The sequence below is a fragment of the Prionailurus viverrinus genome, chromosome B1 (genome assembly GCF_022837055.1).
Source record: "Prionailurus viverrinus isolate Anna chromosome B1, UM_Priviv_1.0, whole genome shotgun sequence".
NCBI classification, from domain to species: Eukaryota; Metazoa; Chordata; class Mammalia; order Carnivora; family Felidae; genus Prionailurus; species Prionailurus viverrinus.
In genome coordinates, this window is record NC_062564.1 from 35539056 (window position 1) to 35558638 (window position 19583).

The 19583-nt window shown below is 36.5% G+C and overlaps 1 protein-coding gene across 3 annotated transcripts in view; it reads right to left on the minus strand.

Annotated features, from left to right (window-relative positions):
• PPP3CC (protein phosphatase 3 catalytic subunit gamma) overlaps nucleotides 1-19583 on the minus strand; it is a 99233-nt gene that overhangs the window by 12786 nt on the left and 66864 nt on the right. For all 3 annotated transcript variants that reach the window (XM_047854809.1, XM_047854808.1, XM_047854807.1), the window contains exons 7-10: nucleotides 14877-14954; nucleotides 14696-14790; nucleotides 10823-10948; nucleotides 10022-10093 (exon numbers count right to left, since the gene is read on the minus strand). In XM_047854809.1, coding sequence (XP_047710765.1) covers nucleotides 10022-10093; nucleotides 10823-10948; nucleotides 14696-14790; nucleotides 14877-14954 — 371 coding nt within the window. The remainder of the gene's footprint in view (nucleotides 1-10021; nucleotides 10094-10822; nucleotides 10949-14695; nucleotides 14791-14876; nucleotides 14955-19583) is intronic.

The following is a 19583-nucleotide window of genomic DNA, read 5'->3' on the forward strand; positions in this document are numbered from 1 at the left end:
TGACCTGCACTGAAGTTGGATGCTCAACTGACTGAGCCACCCAGGTGCGCCTCATATATGAATGTATTAATCCGTCTGGAATTTATTTTGTGTTTGAAATATGATATGGGTCAGGTTTAATTTTTTTCTCAGATATCCCCAAAACACTTATTAAAAATACCATCATGGGCCGCCTGGGTGGCGCAGTCGGTTAAGCGTCTGACTTCAGCCAGGTCACGATCTCGCGGTCCGTGAGTTTGAGCCCCGCGTCAGACTCTGGGCTGATGGCTCAGAACCTGGAGCCTGTTTCCGATTCTGTGTCTCCCTCTCTCTCTGCCCCTCCCCCGTTCATGCTCTGTCTCTCTCTGTCCCAAAAATAAATAAACGTTGAAAAAAAAAATTAAAAAAAAAAATACCATCATTTCCCCACTACTCTGCAGGACCACCTCTGGTGTAAATCAAGTGTCCACAAATGCTGTGATGTTTCTGGATTCTCTACTCTGTTTCAGTGCTCATCTGTCCTTGCACTAATAATCCTAAATGCTCTAGCTTTGCAGTAAACCTTGATCTTCTTCAAGACTTAAACTATTTCCACACTAATTTTAGAACCTATCCTCAGCATTTTCATACAAATTTTAGAATCTATCCTCAGTATTTCCATATAAATTTTACAGTCAAATGGTCTGTTAATAGTTGACTTTGTACTGAATCCACAGATCAATTTGGGAATAACATACCTTTACAATATTGAGTTTTCTAAAACTCAATGTACATTTTACTTCTTTCCATTTATTTAGATCTCCTTTAATTTCTCTAATAATGTTTTATAGTTTGTTGCTTAGAGGTATCACACACCACTTGTCAGATTTATTGTTAGGGAGAATACTGTAAATGGCACCTTTAAAATTTCATTTTGCTTGTTGCTGGTAATAGAAACACAAATGATTTTTGCTTATTAACTTTGTATCCAGCAGCTACATGCCCTTGTTGATTTTAATAATCTATAAATTCCTTTGAATTTTCTCTACACACAGTCAAATCACCTATAAATAATGATAGCTTTGTTTCTCTCTTTCTAATCTTTATACCCTATGTTGCTTTTTCTTGCCTTATTATACTGGGTATAACTTCTTTTTTTTTTTTTTTTTTTTAAACGTTTATTTATTTTTGAGACAGAGAGAGACAGGGCATGAATGGGGGAGGGTCAGAGAGAGAGGGAGACACAGAATCCGAAACAGGCTCCAGGCTCTGAGCTGTCCGCACAGAGCCTGACGCGGGGCTCGAACTCGCGGACCGCGAGATCATGACCTGAGCTGAAGTCGGATGCTCAACCGACTGAGCCACCCAGGCGCCCCTACTGGGTATAACTTCTAATGCGGTATTACATGGAAATATTAATAACTGACATCCTTACCTGTTCCCAATCACTAAGGAGAACTTTCAACATCTTGCCATATGATGTTTGCAATAGGCTTTTATAAATATGTTAAAGAATTCCTCTCCAAGCCTAGATTAATGGATCTATTGCAAAAGAAGGATGAATCTTACCTAAAGCTATCTCTACATCTATGGTTTTTAATGCAGTGAATTATGCTGATTTTTTAAATAAAATTTTTATTTTAGAGTAGTTTTAGACATTCAGCAAAGTAGTGAAGACTCTATGGAGTTCACATACACCCCTCTCGCAATTTCCACTAGTATTAAGATTTTACATTAGTAATACTGATTAAATTTTTAATGTTAAATCTTCCAACTTGGTTGGGAGGCAGAATTCTTTTATGTATATTGCTAGTTTCAATTTGATGATGTTTTGTTTAGGATTAATGTCCTTTCACATTTTAGGATCATAGTTATACTAACCTCACTAAATTATAGGGGAGCATTTCTTCTTTTTATTTTCAGGAAGAATTTGTTTAAGATTGGTGTTGTTTATTTCTTAAATGTTTGGTAAATCTGTTGGTGAAGTTATCTTCACCTGGAATTTTCTTCATAAAATTTTTTTTAAATTATAGATCCTGTTTCTTGTTAGGACTGTAATTATTAAGATTTTCTATATGGTGTCAGTTTGGGTAAGTTACGTTTTTCAGGAATCTGTCCATTTCATCTAAGTTTTAAAATTCACTGGTATAAATTTATTCTCATTCTTTTTTTAAAAATATTTATTTATTTTTGATGGGGGGATGGCACAGAGAGAGGGAGACACAGAATCTAAAACAGGCTCTAGGCTCTGAGCTGTCAGCGCAGACCCTGACAAGGAGCTCGAACCTATGAACTGGGAGATCATGACCTGAGCCGAAGTCAGATGCCTAACTCACTGAGCCATCCAGGCACCCCTATTCTCATTATTTTCTTAATGTCTATAGGGTCTGATGTCTCCATTTTGTTTACTTGGTAAGTCTTACCAGGGATTTATCAATTTTATTAAGTCTCTTTTAAGAGCACAATTTGGTTATTACTGCTTTTCTGTATCTTTTTTCCTATTTTGTAACAATATTCTTTTTATTTCGTGACATCTATTTTCTTTAGGTGTAAAGCGCTATCTACCCTTTGTCAACTTTTTGAGATAGATGCTGACTTTCTGCCTTTCTCCTTTTCCAAATATGTATTTAAAGCTATAAATTTTCCTCTAAGCATGGCTTTAGATACACCCAATTTTTGTTCCCCCCCAAGTTTAAATCGGTTTGAGTTTAAGCACTGATTTTATACTACAAATGTAGTATAAGATGAACTAAATTTACAACTTAATTTGTTCGTGGAAGATGCCTTAAAAAAACATTGCAACTAAGACATATGCAAGATTTTATATGCATTTTGGAAGAACTCACACCGAAGCAGCTGATTAGTCATTAAGCTTGACCACTTTCATATCTTTTGGTCAGTTCTCCACAGTCATGACAGAGGAGAGTCACTCGGACCTTGCTGCACACACTGAACCATTCTGGGTAATGATTCATCTTTTCTGCTTCAAGGGCAACTCAGGAAATGAAGCCAAATGCCTGATTAAAATTTTTGAAGGAGGGGCACCTGGGTGGCTCAGTCAGTTAAGCGTCCAACTCTTGATTTTGGCTCAGGTCATGATTCCACGGTTCTTGAATTTGAGCCCCGTGTGGGACTCTCTCTGTTAGAGGTGTGGAGCCTACTTGGGATTCTCTGTCTTCCTCTCTCTGCTCCTCCCCCTCACACATGCTCTCTTTAAACAAACAAACAAACAAACAAACAAACAAACAAACTTAAAAATAAAAATTTTAAATAATTCTTTGTAGATGGCATCTCTTTCACTTAATTCTGACCATCCTGTTACTTTAAGGTCAAGTATAACTTACTTCCTCTCTTCTGCTGTCAACCAGTTAGCATCTGCTGACATGGCCACAAGGTTTAGGCTCCAGCCCCAAACCCAGGCCTGCCTGGTGTGCTGCCTGTCCTCAAGTTTTAATATGTACTACTTTTCATAGTCATTCAGCTCAAAATACTTTCAAATTTTCAACATCATCTGCTATTTGATTCATTGGTTATCAAGTGTGTTTGTGTGTGTGTGTGTGTGTGTGTGTGTGTGTGTGTATACTTAAAAAATTTTTTTTCCCAATGTTTATTTATTTTTGAGAGACAGAGCACAAGCAGGGGAGGGGGAGAAAGAGAAGGAGACACAGAATCCAAAGCAGGTTCCAGGCTCTGCACTGTCACCACAGAGCCCAACATGGGGCTCAAACTCACAAGCCATGAGATCAAGACCTGAGCCAAAGTTGGACGCTTAACTGACTGAGCCACCCAGGCGCCCTGTATACATTTTTTTTTTTTTTAAAGTAAGCTCTAGGCCCAACATGAGGCTTGAACTCATGATGCTGAGATCAAGAGTCGCATGTTCTATCAACTGAGCCAGCCAGGAGCCCCTATCATGTATATTCTTAAATCTCCCAATATTATGAGGGTGTTCTAGATTATCTTTTTGTTACTGATTTATATATTAACTGCATGTGGTCAAAGAACATAGTCATTATGATTTTAATCCTTTGACGTCTGAAACTTGCTTTTAGCTCTGTAAATTTTTGTAAATGTTATGTGTATTTGAAAAGAAGGTGTATTCAGCACCTGTTGGACGCAGTGTTCTTTATATGTAGGTCAAGTTCATTAATTACATTGTTCTAATTTTCTACGATCTTCCTAATTTTGTCTGTCTGCTTATTCCATCAATTACTGAGAGGTATGTGTTAAATTCTCCTACCACCCCTTGTGAATATTTTTATTTCTCATTATACTTCTGTTATTTTTCATTTTATATATTATGAAGCCGTATTATTTAATTGCATATACATTTAAAATTGTTACATCTTATTTTTTAGATTCTACTTCATGTAATATTACTCTATCTGTAACAACTTTTCTTTGGTTAGTACTTGCATGATATTATTTATTCTTCTCCTTTTACTTATAAACTTTCTGTATCCTTATGCTGTGAACTTGTCTCTTATAAAACATAAAGTCTGGGGTGCCTGTGTGGCTCAGTCAGTTAAGTGTCCAACTTGTGATTTCAGCTCAGGTCATGATTTCATGGTCATGGGATCAAGCCCCTCAGTGGGATTCTCCTGGGATTCTCTCTCTCCCTCTCTCTCTGTCCCTCCCGTGCTCGAGCACATGCCCTCTCTCTCAAAATAAATAAATAAAGTTAAAAAACAAACAAAATTTTAAAAAATCCTACTTGATAATTTGTCTTTTATCCATTTACATTTGATAAAATTTCTGAAACATTTACCGTGATAATTTATTCTATTTATCTTACTGTTATATGTACCTTTCCTCCCTTCTTGCATTCTTCTGGATTATTTTTCTATCGTTCCACTTTTTCTAAAACTTGAAAGCTATATACTTTTTTTTTCTAATGTTTATTTTTAAAAAAAAATTTTTTTTAACGTTTATTTATTTTTGAGACAGAGAGAGACAGAGCATGAACGGGGGAGGGGCAGAGAGAGAGAGGGAGACACAGAATCTGAAGCAGGCTCCAGGCTCTGAGCTGTCAGCACAGAGCCCGACGCGGGGCTCAAACTCACGGACCGTAAGATCGTGACCTGAGCCGAAGTCGGCCGCTTAACCGACTGAGCCACCCAGGCGCCCCTCTAATGTTTATTTTTGAGAAAAAGAGAGAAAGTGGGGGAGGGGCAGAGAGAGAGGGAGACAGACAATCTGAAGCAGGCTCCAGGCTCTGAGCTGTCAGCACAGAGACTGACGTGGGACTTGAACTCACGAACTGCAAGATCATGACCTGAGCCGAAGTCAGATGCTTAACCAGCTGAGCCACCCAGGTGCCCCTTGAAAGTTACATACTTAAAAAAACTCTCTTTTCTTGAAAGTTACTCTAAATTGTAACACCCATTTCTTACCAAAGTATGACGTGTTTTGTTTTGTTTTGTTTTAGAAGTTTATTTATTTATTTACTTGGTAATCTCTACACCGAACTTGGGGCTTGAATTTACAACCCCAAGTTTTTTTGTTATCCAAAGTACTTTTACTATGATGCGTTTAAGATGTTATTATTATTTTTTAAATTCATTCTGCTTTGGTTTACAGAGCTTCTTCGACCTGTAGCTTAATGTCTTGACAAATTTAGAAAATTTTTATCCATTCTCTCTTCAAATAGTGATTCTGTCCCTGACTCTATCTCTTCTTTGGGACTCTAAACACACAGATGATATGCCTGTTCACTGTATCCTCTGTCTCTTAGGCTTTCTTTTTGGTATTTTATTTTTTCTTTTCATGATTCCTTCATTCTAGATTGTTTTTTTCTGACCTCTTACCTAGTTCATTTATTCTCAGTTTAAGCTTTATTGAATCTGTTAATTCATCTGTCCAGAGTTTTAAATTTTATTTTACTTTTCCTTCCTAGCATTTTCTTTTGGTACTTTATCAACTCTGCTACATCTCCTTTTATAATTCACAATTCTTTGCCAAAATTTTCAGCCTAGTTTTTTTTTTTAAGTTTATTTACTTATTTTGAGAGAGAAAGAAAGCACAGGTTGAGGAGGGGCAGAGAGAGAGAGAGAGAGAGAGACAGAGAGAGACAGAGAGAGACAGAGAGAGAGGGAGACAGGGAGGCAGTGGGGCGGGAGAGAGAGAAAGACAGAAAGACAGAAAGACACAGAGAGAGAGAGAGAGAGAGAGAGAGAGAGAGAGAGAATCCCAACTAAGCTCTGCACTGTCAGTGCAGAGCCTGATGCAGGGGTCAAAATCACAAACTGTGAGATTGTGACCTGAGCTGAAGTCTGATGCTTGACCAGGTGCCCCTTCAACCTAGTTTTTTATGATCTTGAACACAGTAATCATTGTTTTGGTTTTGTTTTTAGCACAGTTATTTTATTTTAAATGTTTTTATTTTATTTACTTTTGAGAGAGAGAGAGAGAGCAAGCAGGAGAGGTGCAGGGGGTTTGGGGACAGAGGATCCAAAGCAGGCTTCTCACTGACAGCAGACAGCCCAATGTGGGACTTGAACCCAAGAACCACGAGATCATGACCTGAGCCTAAGTCGGACACTCAACTGATAGAGCCACCCAGGAGCCCCTAGCATAGCTATTTTAAAGTTCAGTCTGATAAAGCCAATGTCTGGAGAATCTGACATCTGTTTTTATTTTTTGCTGTTTCTGCTGGTTCTCATTCATGTTGTTCTATCTCCTCATATGCCTAGTTATTTTGGTTGTGAGCCACGTATTATATTTGAAAGGCTATTTGTAGGAATTTAAGGCCCTACATGATGTTACCTTAGCCTAGAGAGGTTTGCTTTTGCCAGGCGCCTGGGGCTACTTTATTTAAATTTCATGGATTGAAATGATTTGAGGGTAAGCTGTAGTCCCTTTGAGGGCTGTTCTATTTCCAGTTCACCCTTACCTTTACTTACATGGATGAGACCTTCTGGGATCCCAAACCAATGAGGAGAAACTTACCAGCACTCACATCATCCTTAGCAAGCCATGAGCCCTAACTTTTTAGCTTCTATCAAGAGGGCTGCTCAACCTCTTACCCTCTCTTTTGAAATTCATTAATATCTCCAGGAGACAAATAGTCCCAAATGTTGGTTTTACCTCTCTGGATTTATGCCTTTTTCCAGATCTCAACTTGGTAATTATTTTACTTTGTTAGCTTTCTGAATGCCTTTAAAGCAAATTTTACAATCCTGTGTGTAGCTTTTGCAGTGATCTTAAGTCAGGGTTGATTTACACTATCTAGTCTGATATTACTAAAGTGGAAATCCTTAATTTATATCACTTAAATAAAACCAAAATTGTATTGTGGTTTTAGTGTGGTTTAAGGAAGGAATGGAATTAGAGGTGTGTTCAATTCACCATTATAACCTAGATGGTTATTCTTTGTTTCCTTTCAGAAAAAAAATTAGAAAGCATGTATCAGCTGATATCTTTACACCCTGTAAAAAATGAGAATGACAGGATTCTGTTCATTCACTTTTGCACTTAACAGAATATCTAGTAAATTTTCCATATTAGCACTGATAGCCTTACTCCATTCTTTTTTTAATAGTTGCCCTTCATATCACTGAATCTAACTCAACAAATATTTACTTTACCATGCTCACTGCACTACACTTGGCTTTAGGGCTATACTGGTAAGCCCTAAAACCCAAAACCAATTGTGTCCCAGCATTCAGGGAATTGACAGTTGAGTGGGAGTAAAATATATTAATCTTACAATAATATAAATAAATGCAAAATTACAACTCTATCAAATGCTAAGGAGAGGTACAGGTTGATATGAGACAGCATGACAGGGGTATTGGATCTAGTCAGGGAGGTCAGAAATGTCTTCCATGAGGATGTTACAATAAGCTGAATAAGAGCTGACTAGAAGAGAATGGGACAAAGGAGGTTTGCATGAAGAAAATAATATTCTATGTAGAGAATCAATTATATGGATATATCATGATTGAATTACCCACCTCTCCACTGAGGGACATTTAGATTGCTTTGAATCTGTTGCTATTATAACAATTCTTTAATATATATATTTGCAATTTTGTAATATATATATTTGCAATCCTTTTATATATATATATGCAATTTTTGGCATAATTTTATAAGCATACCTTTATGATCATCAAGAATCCTTTCTTAATACATATAATAGAGTTCACAATAACTTCCATGTCCACTTAAATTTGAATATAAATTCTACTAGATCTATTTCTTCCTCTTCCTCCAACTTAAATTCTTTATTTTGTTTTAATTTTCCTTGTCTGTACTCTTCCCTCACAAAGAATTGGTTCCTTCTAGTGATCGCTTATCTTACATAAAGGTACTCACAAGCTATGCTCCATCTGCTCCTCACCTTCACTGTAGAATCTAAAACATAAATATGTTTAAGACTCTATCTGCCCAAAGTAGGCTAGGCTTTCCCCGACGTAGATAATTTATCCTAACAGTTGAGTGAATCACTTTAGCACACAGCTTGGAAAATGAGACAGCCAGAGTTTTGAACTCAGGTACCACCATCTTTCCAAAATCGTCTGCATTCTCAGATAAGTTTGGACCTAACTTTAAAATCAACCCTCAGGGCGCCTGCGTGGCTCAGTCAGTTAAGCGTCCAGGTTGACCGTCCAACTTCGGCTCAGGTCATGATCTCGCGGTTTGTGAGTTCGAGCCCCACGACGGGCTCTGTGCTGACAGCTCAGAGCCTGGAGCCTGCTTTAGATTCTGTGTCTCCCTCTCTCTGCCCCTACCCTGCTCACATTCTGTCTCTGTCTCTCTCAAAATAAATAAACATTAAAAAATATATATTTAAAATCAAACCTCCCACAACACCCTAGGAAAAAAATACGTGGCTATATATATAACAAAATGTTACTCCATAAAGATCCCTCACGCCCACAGGCCAGTAAGAAAAGCAAAAAACAAAAAAACGTGCACATAACCCAGTAGGAAAATGGGCAAAAGGTATGCATTGACAAATTCACAAAAGAAAAACATATATGGTCAATAAATACAACAAAAAATGTTCATTAGTCATCATAAAAATACAAATTAAAATACAAAAAGCACCAGATTATAAAAACTATAATTGGAGAGAGCACCATGAACTATGCATCACACACAAAAAATATAACCTAGTACAACCTTTCTAGAGGTTATCTGTATCTGATTTAAATTATAATTTCTAGAAATTTATCCTAGATATTATCCTAGATAAATTTCTTGAAAATAATCAAGAAAATGTTATTCTCAACATCCTAATATTGCTTCCTTTCTTTCATACCATATATCAACATCTGACTTGCACTTATCTATTGTTTCTCTTTCTTCCACTAGAATATAAGCTTATTGTATGCAAGGACCCAAACAGTACTTGCCATATATTAGGCATGTGATGAATAGTGGTTGTTGACAGAATGTATAAAGATTTATCTTTAAGAATTTTCCAAACTGTGGGGTTTTAAAACAAAAATGTTGGAAAAATCCAACATCCAACAGCAGGGGACTGATTAAAACAAAAAATTATCAACAAGGACAACTATATAACTGTTAAAAATTAGTCTACAAAAAAACTATAGGGGCACCTGGGTGGCTCAGTTGGTTATGCATCTTGACTCTTGATTTTAGCTCGGGTCATGATCTCATGGTTTGTGAGTTCAAGCCCCACATTGGGCTCTCTGAATGTCCAGTGCAAAGCCTGCTTAGGATTCTCTCTCTCCCCTCTCTCTGTCCCTCCCTGCTTGCACTCTCTCTCTCTCAAAATAAGTAACTATAAATGTTTGTGATACTATTATATGACCTCATTTTTGTTAAAAAGAAAAAATGGGAAAATATATGCAAAGATAAAAGACAGGTAACACAATATCACATCAAGATGTGAACAGTGGATATCTATGAGATGGCAGGATTATAGGTAACTTTTTTGTTCTTACTTACGGTTTCCTGTATTTTTCAAATTTAATTTTTCTGGAACGAACATAATTCTTTTTTAATAAGTCAAAAAAATTATTCAAAACAAACTAAAACCAAAACCAAAACTTCTTCATTTCTAGTTCAAATGAGAAAAAGGCAAGTTTACCTTCAATTTCATCTTCGGAAATCAATTCATCATCAGAGCATATGTTGAGAACGTTAACCAGCATCTCTGTGACTATACAATAAGACAAAATAACCCAATATTTATACAATTATTAAGGTACTTTCTCTATAATGATGTGGCTGTCTAAACATACATGTTAAATAAACATAGACAAAAATGATTTGTCATTATGCTACTAAGAGTATTCATAAAGAGTAGCATTAAATCTAGACCTTTGGGTTTATATAGAATTTGGGGAAATCACTTGCTTCGATGAAAGTTCGGTCTTGATGATTCTATTGCATTAATTACTTGATTTCATGAGACTGCTGTCCAGAACCTTTTCCTCACTGATATGTACATGAAAAGATTTCTTCCCACTTTACAAAGAAGTTAAGCCACCATGTCTATGTCCAACAGACTTATTTTATATTTGCATAGCTTATTTGTATAGGTGCACAAATGAAATTCTAAGGACAGTATTTTCTTTTTAAATATCTTTACCACTGAAGAAATCCCTGAAGGAATGGTGTAGTGACTTATGTTATTTTAACATCTTGATCACAGTAGGATAGCTATTTTAAGTTGATATTTACAATAAGAAGAACATAATTGACTAGAACTTTAACTTAAAAACCAAGTACCATTTAAAAACCTTTGTAGAGAACAAACAAAATTCGAAAATACTTCTTATAACTTTAAGAAAAACATTTCTGAACCATCAGGAGACTCATGCAAATATAAAAGTGTACTCCATTACTAATTAAGACAACTGATAGCCCAGATGCTTTAGTTCCTTACCTTTTTCCCCAACAAAAGGCAAAGACCATGTGAAAACATCCATAAAGTTTGGAAGCCAGTAGGGGTGTGGAGAACAGTTAAACTGCCTGATATTCATGACATTGTTTTCATATTTTAACACAGCAGCTAAAAAGGAAAAAGCAAGAGAATCTGGCACAGGGGAACATGACACAGCAACTGGCATGCTTCATACAGCTGCATACCTACTAAACAGAATTCAGGAACTGACTCTCCTCCATTTGTAAATTCAGGCCTCGGTATTTAAGAGCAGATGGAAAATCTTAAAGCATTTTATACACCTCATTCTTTTAAGAATTACCCCAAGGAACAAAGTTACCTGAAGATCCCATATAATAAAAGTACAAAAGAAACTGAGCTCTGAAACTTCAAAGGGCCACTGCACAGTAACCATCTATAGAAATCTCAGGTTCCACGTTAGAAAAATGTTGTCATAATTTCCCTTTATAGGCCAAATGGTTACAATTACAGCTCTCTTTTGAAGGCAAACATTTTTCACTAAATGAACACAGCCTATTTTGCTAGTCATTATCCAGAGCCAAAGATTTTATAAACTCTGGGAGTTTATAGCATAGCAATTATCAATTCACAGTGGGGGATACAGATGGTAAACTTAGAGCAATTTACAAGGCTCAAAAGTAGATTAAATAATCTACATATATAAAGAGGATTAAAACAGCCATCTCTCCTATACACAGCCAGTGTATTGCTAGCACTGTATAAATGTTTAAATTAACCAGTTTATTTATTTGTACACATACTTTGGTACCAAACTAATTTTCTTTATATTTTAAAAGTTTTGAAATCCAATTTCTTGGACTTCACCATGAGCAAAAGCACTGTGATGTTGTTTGCATTATTCTCTTTACTCTTACTGTGATCATAAATAGAATCGGGTATGAAGTACTCCAGAAATGAGGTACAGGTCATTCCCTGGTTCCCGTTTCTTTGCTTATTAAATGATTGCCTAGTGTGCTCAAAATGTAAGTTACTGGCTGTCTAAAATGTACATCATGAAGAAAATACATGAAAGTAGGATTGCCTGCTCTTAAAAACCTGCCACTAGATACAATGTTTTCATGTATATGTATTTTATTATGCATATATTTTACTCAATAATTCCCTCAATCTACACAGGAAAAAGAGGTGAAAGGTGGGTCTTTACAGTGGATAATTATAAATGAAAGGATAAAAAAAATTGTTTTTGTGTAGGTTCCCAGTGGAAACAAAAAAATAGGAATAGAAATTTTTAAAAATTATGACTTAAGGACCTTTCACATAATCATTGGAACTAAGAATTACTTGTTGGTAACCAATATGCAAGAAAGAAAAGCAACAGAAGAAGAGAGAGAAAAAGAAAAGGGGAAGTGAATTGTCTTGCAAGACAAGTGGTCTTGTCTTTCAAGAAAAGAAGTACTTCTGTGGGGAGTAATTGAGTACCAGCAGACATTGGTTCAGATGCCACATTTTCTTTTTCCTAAAAAAAAATTTTTTTTGAGAAAAAGCAAGGAAAATAAGAATGTTTCAAGATAAAGTTACCAGTTATATCAAAGTCAACAGAAAATTCCAGTAAACTGGACTGTGACTTTAAAAGTTTGCTAAAGGAATAATCAAGATCAATACCAGGTTAGAATGGGCCAAAAATGAGCTGGTGTTCAGTGAGTCAGTAAAATGACTGCTGTTTTGGGTGGCACATTTTAGTTGAGCACACCAATAAATCCACCGTGCAATCAAGAGACACACTTACCAGCTGAGGTCTAAAAAGGGAGAAGGGACAGTCTTCATCACAAATATGAGGACTATAGCCACTAAGTGTCCTTGAAGAAGTTACCAACACAAGCAACACACACCATTCACAATGGAAGAAACAAGAACAAAACTAAGTCTCTAATATATTGGGCATATTAGGAAGAAGGAAATAAGAAACAATGGAGTTAGGGAGAAGCTGAGTGTTGTGGCTAGACAGCTAAGACTCAGAAAAGAATGACGAGATGTAAAGAACTATACGGCTGGGGGAGAACTTAAGCCAAAGAAGTGTTTTTAAAAATGAATAGGAAGCCACTGAAGGACACACTAAGATGACTGATTCAAATCAGATTCAAATGAGATGTGCCATTCCATAGTTTCCCTTTACACAGGCTCAGGTTATGTAGTGAGTACACTGTGGACTACTTTTAAACTTGACTCCCCACCTGCATATACAAGGTATGACTATAAAGTAATGAGACTTAAGAAACCACCAACTACAAACACACCAGACCTTATATATGAGATGAGTGTGGTCCTTTGACATAGTCATACGAGGCACAACTGTAAAATGTTATAGTACTACAGCAATGTAGAGTTTCATGGATGCTTTTTAATATTTATTTTTATTATTCCAACTTATCTTCAACAACCCTATATGGCAGGTATTTTAAAGATACACTGAGGCTCAGAGAAGTTAAATATCTTATTGATGTGAAATTAAGTGTCATGTTTACTGTGGACTGAAAAATGAAGCAGGGCTAGACTAGATTTTCTGACTCAGCTTATTAGTGCTCTTTTCAATACACCTTGCTGCCTTACTGTATATTTAATCCAAAGATGCTGCCATTACTCAAAACATTTTTGGAACTCGTCTTGTGGAATTGCCTCCAGACCCATTTTATAAGCAACACAAGAAAAACCAGTCTCATTACCCTATAATCATACCTTGTTTCTGACCCCAAATGGTACCATCTAGCTTGATCACTCACCTTATTCACCAGTCTTGACTCCGAATAACTTTTGGCTGTTCCAAAAATCAAATCCACCCTCAAAGGACGAAGGTTTCCCATCACTGAGGATAATCAAAAGAATGTGTCGCAGATTCTGAAGGCAATGCCAAAAGAGGAGTTCCAAAAACGTTTTGAACAATGGCAGCATTGTTGGAATAAGCGTGTAGCTTCCCAAGGTAACTACTGTGAAGGGACAATACTCACTTGGATATATACGTTCTGGCATGTTTGTATTAAAGTTCTATTATTTTATAGTCATACTTTATAAACAACAAAATAGTTACAGAGGATGTTACAGAGGATATTACAGAGGAAGTCTGCCCTGCTACAAAACTTACAAACTATGAACCTTAAAAAATTAAAAAAAAAAAAAAAAAAAAAAAAAAGAAAGAAAGAAAGAAAAAGAAGATTTCAGGGCACCTGGCTGGCTCAGTCAATAGAGCATGTGACTCTCAATCTCAAGGTCATGCGTTCAAGGCCCACATTGGGCATACTTAAAAAGAAAAAATTTCAATAGGATAAAGTCTTAGAATGAGAACTTCTGGACTGAAGGCATATTTATATTTAATCCTCTTTTTTAATATGGGAAATTGAGGTTTAGAAAAATTACATGACAGACCTAAAGTTACACTACTAGTTTCTGGCAGGGATTGGACTAAAATGATTTTTCTTAATTTTTTATGGTATTCACTCTGCCTGTACCATTCCTCAAGAAAACCAAAAACAGCTTAATAATGTACAAACATTAAAACACCAAACAGTGACATTTTATTGAGGTACTGTTACAAATAAATTCACCAAAACTAATAATTTATGGTGACTATTCTAACTTGAACCTGAAGTAATTTATTTGTCTTATATTTTGATTCAGGAGTACAAATCAAACCTATTATTTATTTACAGAGCCCAATACTCCTTAGGAAATGAAAACCAAGCAGTAGCCTAAATTCTAAGTTTCTTGGCCTTTGTTTCAACTAAGACCTCTTTTCTTTTTATTTAAAATTTACATATGTTTTAAAACCACACACACATATGATTAAACTAGAGCCCACATTTACTCACAAATTCAAACTCAAATATCGCTGGACTCTTTTACCTTTATTGTTATAGACATCTAGGTAATTGGGGGCAGAGAAAATTGTAATGAGTGATGGAAAGCCTGTTGTTTGGCTCTTCCTGTACATTCGATACCTGGAAGAGAAATAACAGTCCGTCTGTCTTAATAATAAAGGCAAAAACTCCACAGTGATATCTGGTACAGTATAAATCTAACTTACCCAGCATCTTGGGCTTCATGGGCTCTGATTATTGATAACAAATTATTGTTCTGCAAAAATTCACAAACTGCAGGGTAACTGGAATAGAAAATTAGAAAATATAAATCCAGAACTAAAACAACTGTTTTTTAATAGGAGGAAGGGGAAAAGTCAAGATGACATTAGTTGAATTTGTTTCAAAAAGACAGGTTTTTGACATACCCCTGGACTTTTATTATTTGTTTGATTGTTCGTTTATTTGAGAAACAGAGAGAGAGAGCAAGCAGGGGAGGGGCAGAGAGAGAGGGAGACAGAATCTGAAGCAGGTTCCAACCTCTGAGCTGTCAGCACAGAGCCTGGCGCAGGGCTCAAACCCACAAACCTCAAGATTATGACCTGAACTGAAGTTGGATGCTTAACTGACTGAGCCACCCAGGCACCCCACCACTGAACCTTTATTTATGGCTTAGCAATCATCACTGTTTTTCTACTTCATGAATATAACTCATTCCAGATCAAATATACAGGTAACAGATAACCTTACGACAGAAAAAAAGCTCCTTTACCTTTTAACTGTCTTTGTCTTAATCCACAATAATACAAAACCAAAACTTTTCTTTATGTCTTGATGTAAAAAAAAGTACCAGGGAGAAGGGGAGAGAGAGAGAGAGAGAGAGAGAGAGAGAGAGAGAGCGCGCTAGAGAGAGAGAGAGAGAGACAGAGACAGAGAGAGAGTGTGTGTGTGGTGTGAGAGAAAGAGAGACAGAGAAAGATTATTAGTTGCTAAATTGAATACACAATTTTCAAACTGTCAAATGGTTTGAAAAGTTAAAGAATCTACTAACAGCTTCACAGGTAATATCTATGCCAAATTAATATTATACAGGAATATTTTAGGAGTAAATACAAATATTACACCCAACCGTATTCTAATGAAAGGTCTGATATTTACATCTGCTCCTAATATTCTTTTTCAGTAATGTTATCTTTCTACATTTAGAAATACCTGATAGGAAGAACTGGAAAATACCAAATTATCCTGGAATTATCCAAGTGTTAATTATTTACTTTATCATTATTTATTTTGAGAGAGAGAGAGAGAGAGCACTAGCATGGGAAGGGCAGAGAGAGACAGGGAGAGACAGAATCCCAAGCAGGCTCAGCATCGGCAGTGCAGAACCCAGTGCAAGGCCTGAACCCACAAACTGTGAGATCATGACCAAGAATCATGAGCTGAGACCAAGAGTTGGATGCTTAACCGACTGAGCCACTCAGGTGCCCCAATTATTTACTTTATGTTTAAATCTTTCGGGGCGCCTGGGTGGCACAGTCAGTTAAGCGTCTGACTTCAGCCAGGTCACGATCTCGCGGTCCGGGAGTTCGAGCCCCGCGTCGGGCTCTGGGCAGATGGCTCAGAGCCTGGAGCCTGTTTCCGAATCTGTGTCTCCCTCTCTCTCTGCCCCTCGCCCATTCATGCTCTGTCTCTCTCTGTCCCAAAAATAAATAAACGTTGAAAAAAAAAAAGTTTAAAAAAAAATTAAAAAAAAAATAAATCTTTGTTTCTTATGATGCTCATTAGAAAATATTAACTTTTAAAATAGATTATACATTCATTTGGTATAAAATTGAAAGATACAAATGATTATACAATGAAATACCTCCCTTCTCTCGTTTTTTTTAAAATTTATTTATTTATTTTTAGTAATCTCTACACCAAACATGTGGCTCAAACTCTCAACCCCAAGATCAACTGAGCCAGCTAGGCACCCTAAATGCCTTCCTTCTTCCTACATCTAGCTTCCAGCTACCCTAGAAACAACCAATGTTCCTAGTTTCTTTGAGTACTCTTTAAAAGATGTTCTACAGGCATGCCTTGGAGATATAGCTGGTTCTGTTCCACACCACCACAACAAAGCAAATATCAAAATAAAGTGAGTCAAATGAATTTTTTTGTTTCCCGTGCATGAAAAAGTTACGTTTACACTATAGTGTAGTCTATTGAGTGTGCAATAACATTATGTCTAAAAAACAATGTACATATCTTAATTTAAAAATATTGCCAAAAAATACTAACCATAATCTGAGATTTCAGTGGTTTTAATCACTGATCACAGATCACCATAACAAATATAATAACAATTTAAAAAGTTTGAAATATAGGGAGAATTACCAAAATGTACACAGGGACATGACATGAGCAAATGCTTTTGGAAAAATAACACCAAGAGACCTGCTCAACACAGGATTGCCCCAACCTTCAATGTGTAAAAAAACTCAGTATCTATGAAGTACAATATAGCAAAGTGCAATAAAACAAAGTATGCCAGGATTTTATATCAGTGTACAAAGGTTTTTTTTTTTTTTTTTTTTTTTTTCTTTTTTAAACACAGCTTCACTGTATAGTCTGGCACATTCCATTGTCTGAATATACCACAAGGTATTTAACTAGCCTTCTATTGAACATCTAGATTGTTTTAAATCTTTTATCATAAATAATACAGCAGTGAGGGGTGCCTGGGTGGCTCAGTTGGTTAAGTGTCTGGCTTAAGTGTCAAAATTAACAGCATGGAGCTTGCTTGGGATTCTCTCTTTCTGTCCATCCTCTACTCATGCTCTTTCAAAATAAATAAACATTTAAAAAGATAATAATACAGCAATGAATAACCTTGAACCATTGACCCCTGAATAATGTAGGGAGTGCTAACTCCCTGCACAGTCAAAAATCTGTGTAACTTTTTATAACTGTGTAACTGTATAACCTTTTTTCACATGTATTACTCTTTTGAAGTAGGCGCCATGCCCAATGTGGGGCCTGAACTCACAACCCTGAGATCAAGAGTTGCAGGCTCTACTTACTGAGCCAGCAAGGCACCCCTCATGTATATAACTTTTGACTCCCCCAAAATTTAATTACTGGCCTGCTGACCAGAAGTATTACCCGTAACAGTCAACTGACAGATATTCTGTATGTTGTATGTATCACATACTGTATTCTTATACTAAAATAAGCTGGAGAAAATAAAATGTTCTTAAGAAAACCATACGGAAGGGGGCGCCTGGGTGCCTCCGCCAATTGAATATCTGACTTCGGCTCAAGTCATGATCTCATGGTCCATGAGTTCGAGCCCCATGTCAGGCTCTGTGCTGACAGCTCAGAGACTGAAGCCTGCTTCAGATTCTGTGTCTCCCTCTCTCTCTGCCCCTCCCCCACTCACACTGTCTCTGTCTCTCAAAAAATGAATAAACATCAAAAAAAAATTTTTTTAAATCATAAAGGAGAAAAAATACTTTTATAGTGCTGTATTATATTTATATAAAGAATCCATGTAGGGGCGCCTGGGTGGCTCAGTTGGTTAAGCATCTGACTCTTGATTTCAGCTCAGGTCATAATCTCATGGCTCTCACGATCTCTGTGATGACAGTGTAGAACCTGCTTGGGATTCTCTCTCTCTCCCTTTCTCTCTGCCTCTCACCCACCCTCTCTCTCTTAAAATAAATAACTAAACTTAAAAAAAAAAATCCATGTATAAGTGGACCTGCATATTTCAAATGCATCGTGTTCAAGGGTCAGCTGTACATACATTTTACACATTTGCACATTTATATAGTTGATTCTTGTTATTTGCAGTAGCTATGTTCTATAAAGTTGTTGCAAAAACGGAATTAGTCAAAATTGAACCACTGCTCCTAGAGAAAATACATAGGGTCCTGGAGCCTCTGGTCACATTTTCATTAATCAATCAATACATAACCTTGTTTTATGTGTGTTTCTGTTTAAGGACATCTTATTTAATACATACTGTTGATTCATTAACATGGAACTCATGGACAACAATGTCACAAATCATTCCTGAATTAGGTTTATATAACATAGACGTATTTTCTCTGCAAGGCACATCACAGCCTTCTTACACATAGAAATACCAGATAGCACTTAAGCACTATGCTTGGGGGCCATTTTACACAGCAAAATTGCCAACAAAAAATGTGAAAAATGTTGCACTAAATGGATCACAGAAAGAATGGTATAATGATAGTCTTATAGTATGAAAGCTGGAAAAAGAAGGCAGAGCAGCTCCTTGTTAACCTCAGCTAGGAACACACATGGGGTGACTCGAATTTTGCCATCACTCTGCATGTGCGCATGTCTGTGAATGACCACGAAAGTGTTTAAGTGGTGACCTTGCAGTTACAAGTAATTCTTAGCAAGTAGGCAAATTCATAAATAACGAGGATTGACTTATGGCTATAGGATTACATTTTAGAAGGAGAACTCCTGGTTCAAAGGCCCTGGGTGGACATTTATAATTGAGAGATATTATCAAGCTGATCTCCAAGGAGACTGTACCAGTTTATACTGTACAAACAATAACAATAAAAAAATAAATGATGCTCTTTATTTTAAGCAATGTAAAGAGAAGTAAAAAAAAATTTTTTTTTAATGTTTATATTTGAGAGACAGAGACAGAGACAGAGAGACAGAGCACGAGTTGTGGAGGGGCAGAGAGAGAGGGAGACACAGAATCTGAAGCAGGCTCCAGGCTCTGAGCTGGGAGCACAGAGCCCGATGTGGGGCTCGAACTCATGAACCACGAGATCATGACCTGAGCTGAAGTTGGACGCTTAACCAACTGAGCCACCCACGTGCCCCAAGAGAAGTAAAATTTAAATGACTCAAAAAAGAATAAAACAAGGTTGCTTAGAAAAATGTTAAAACTATGGCAATTT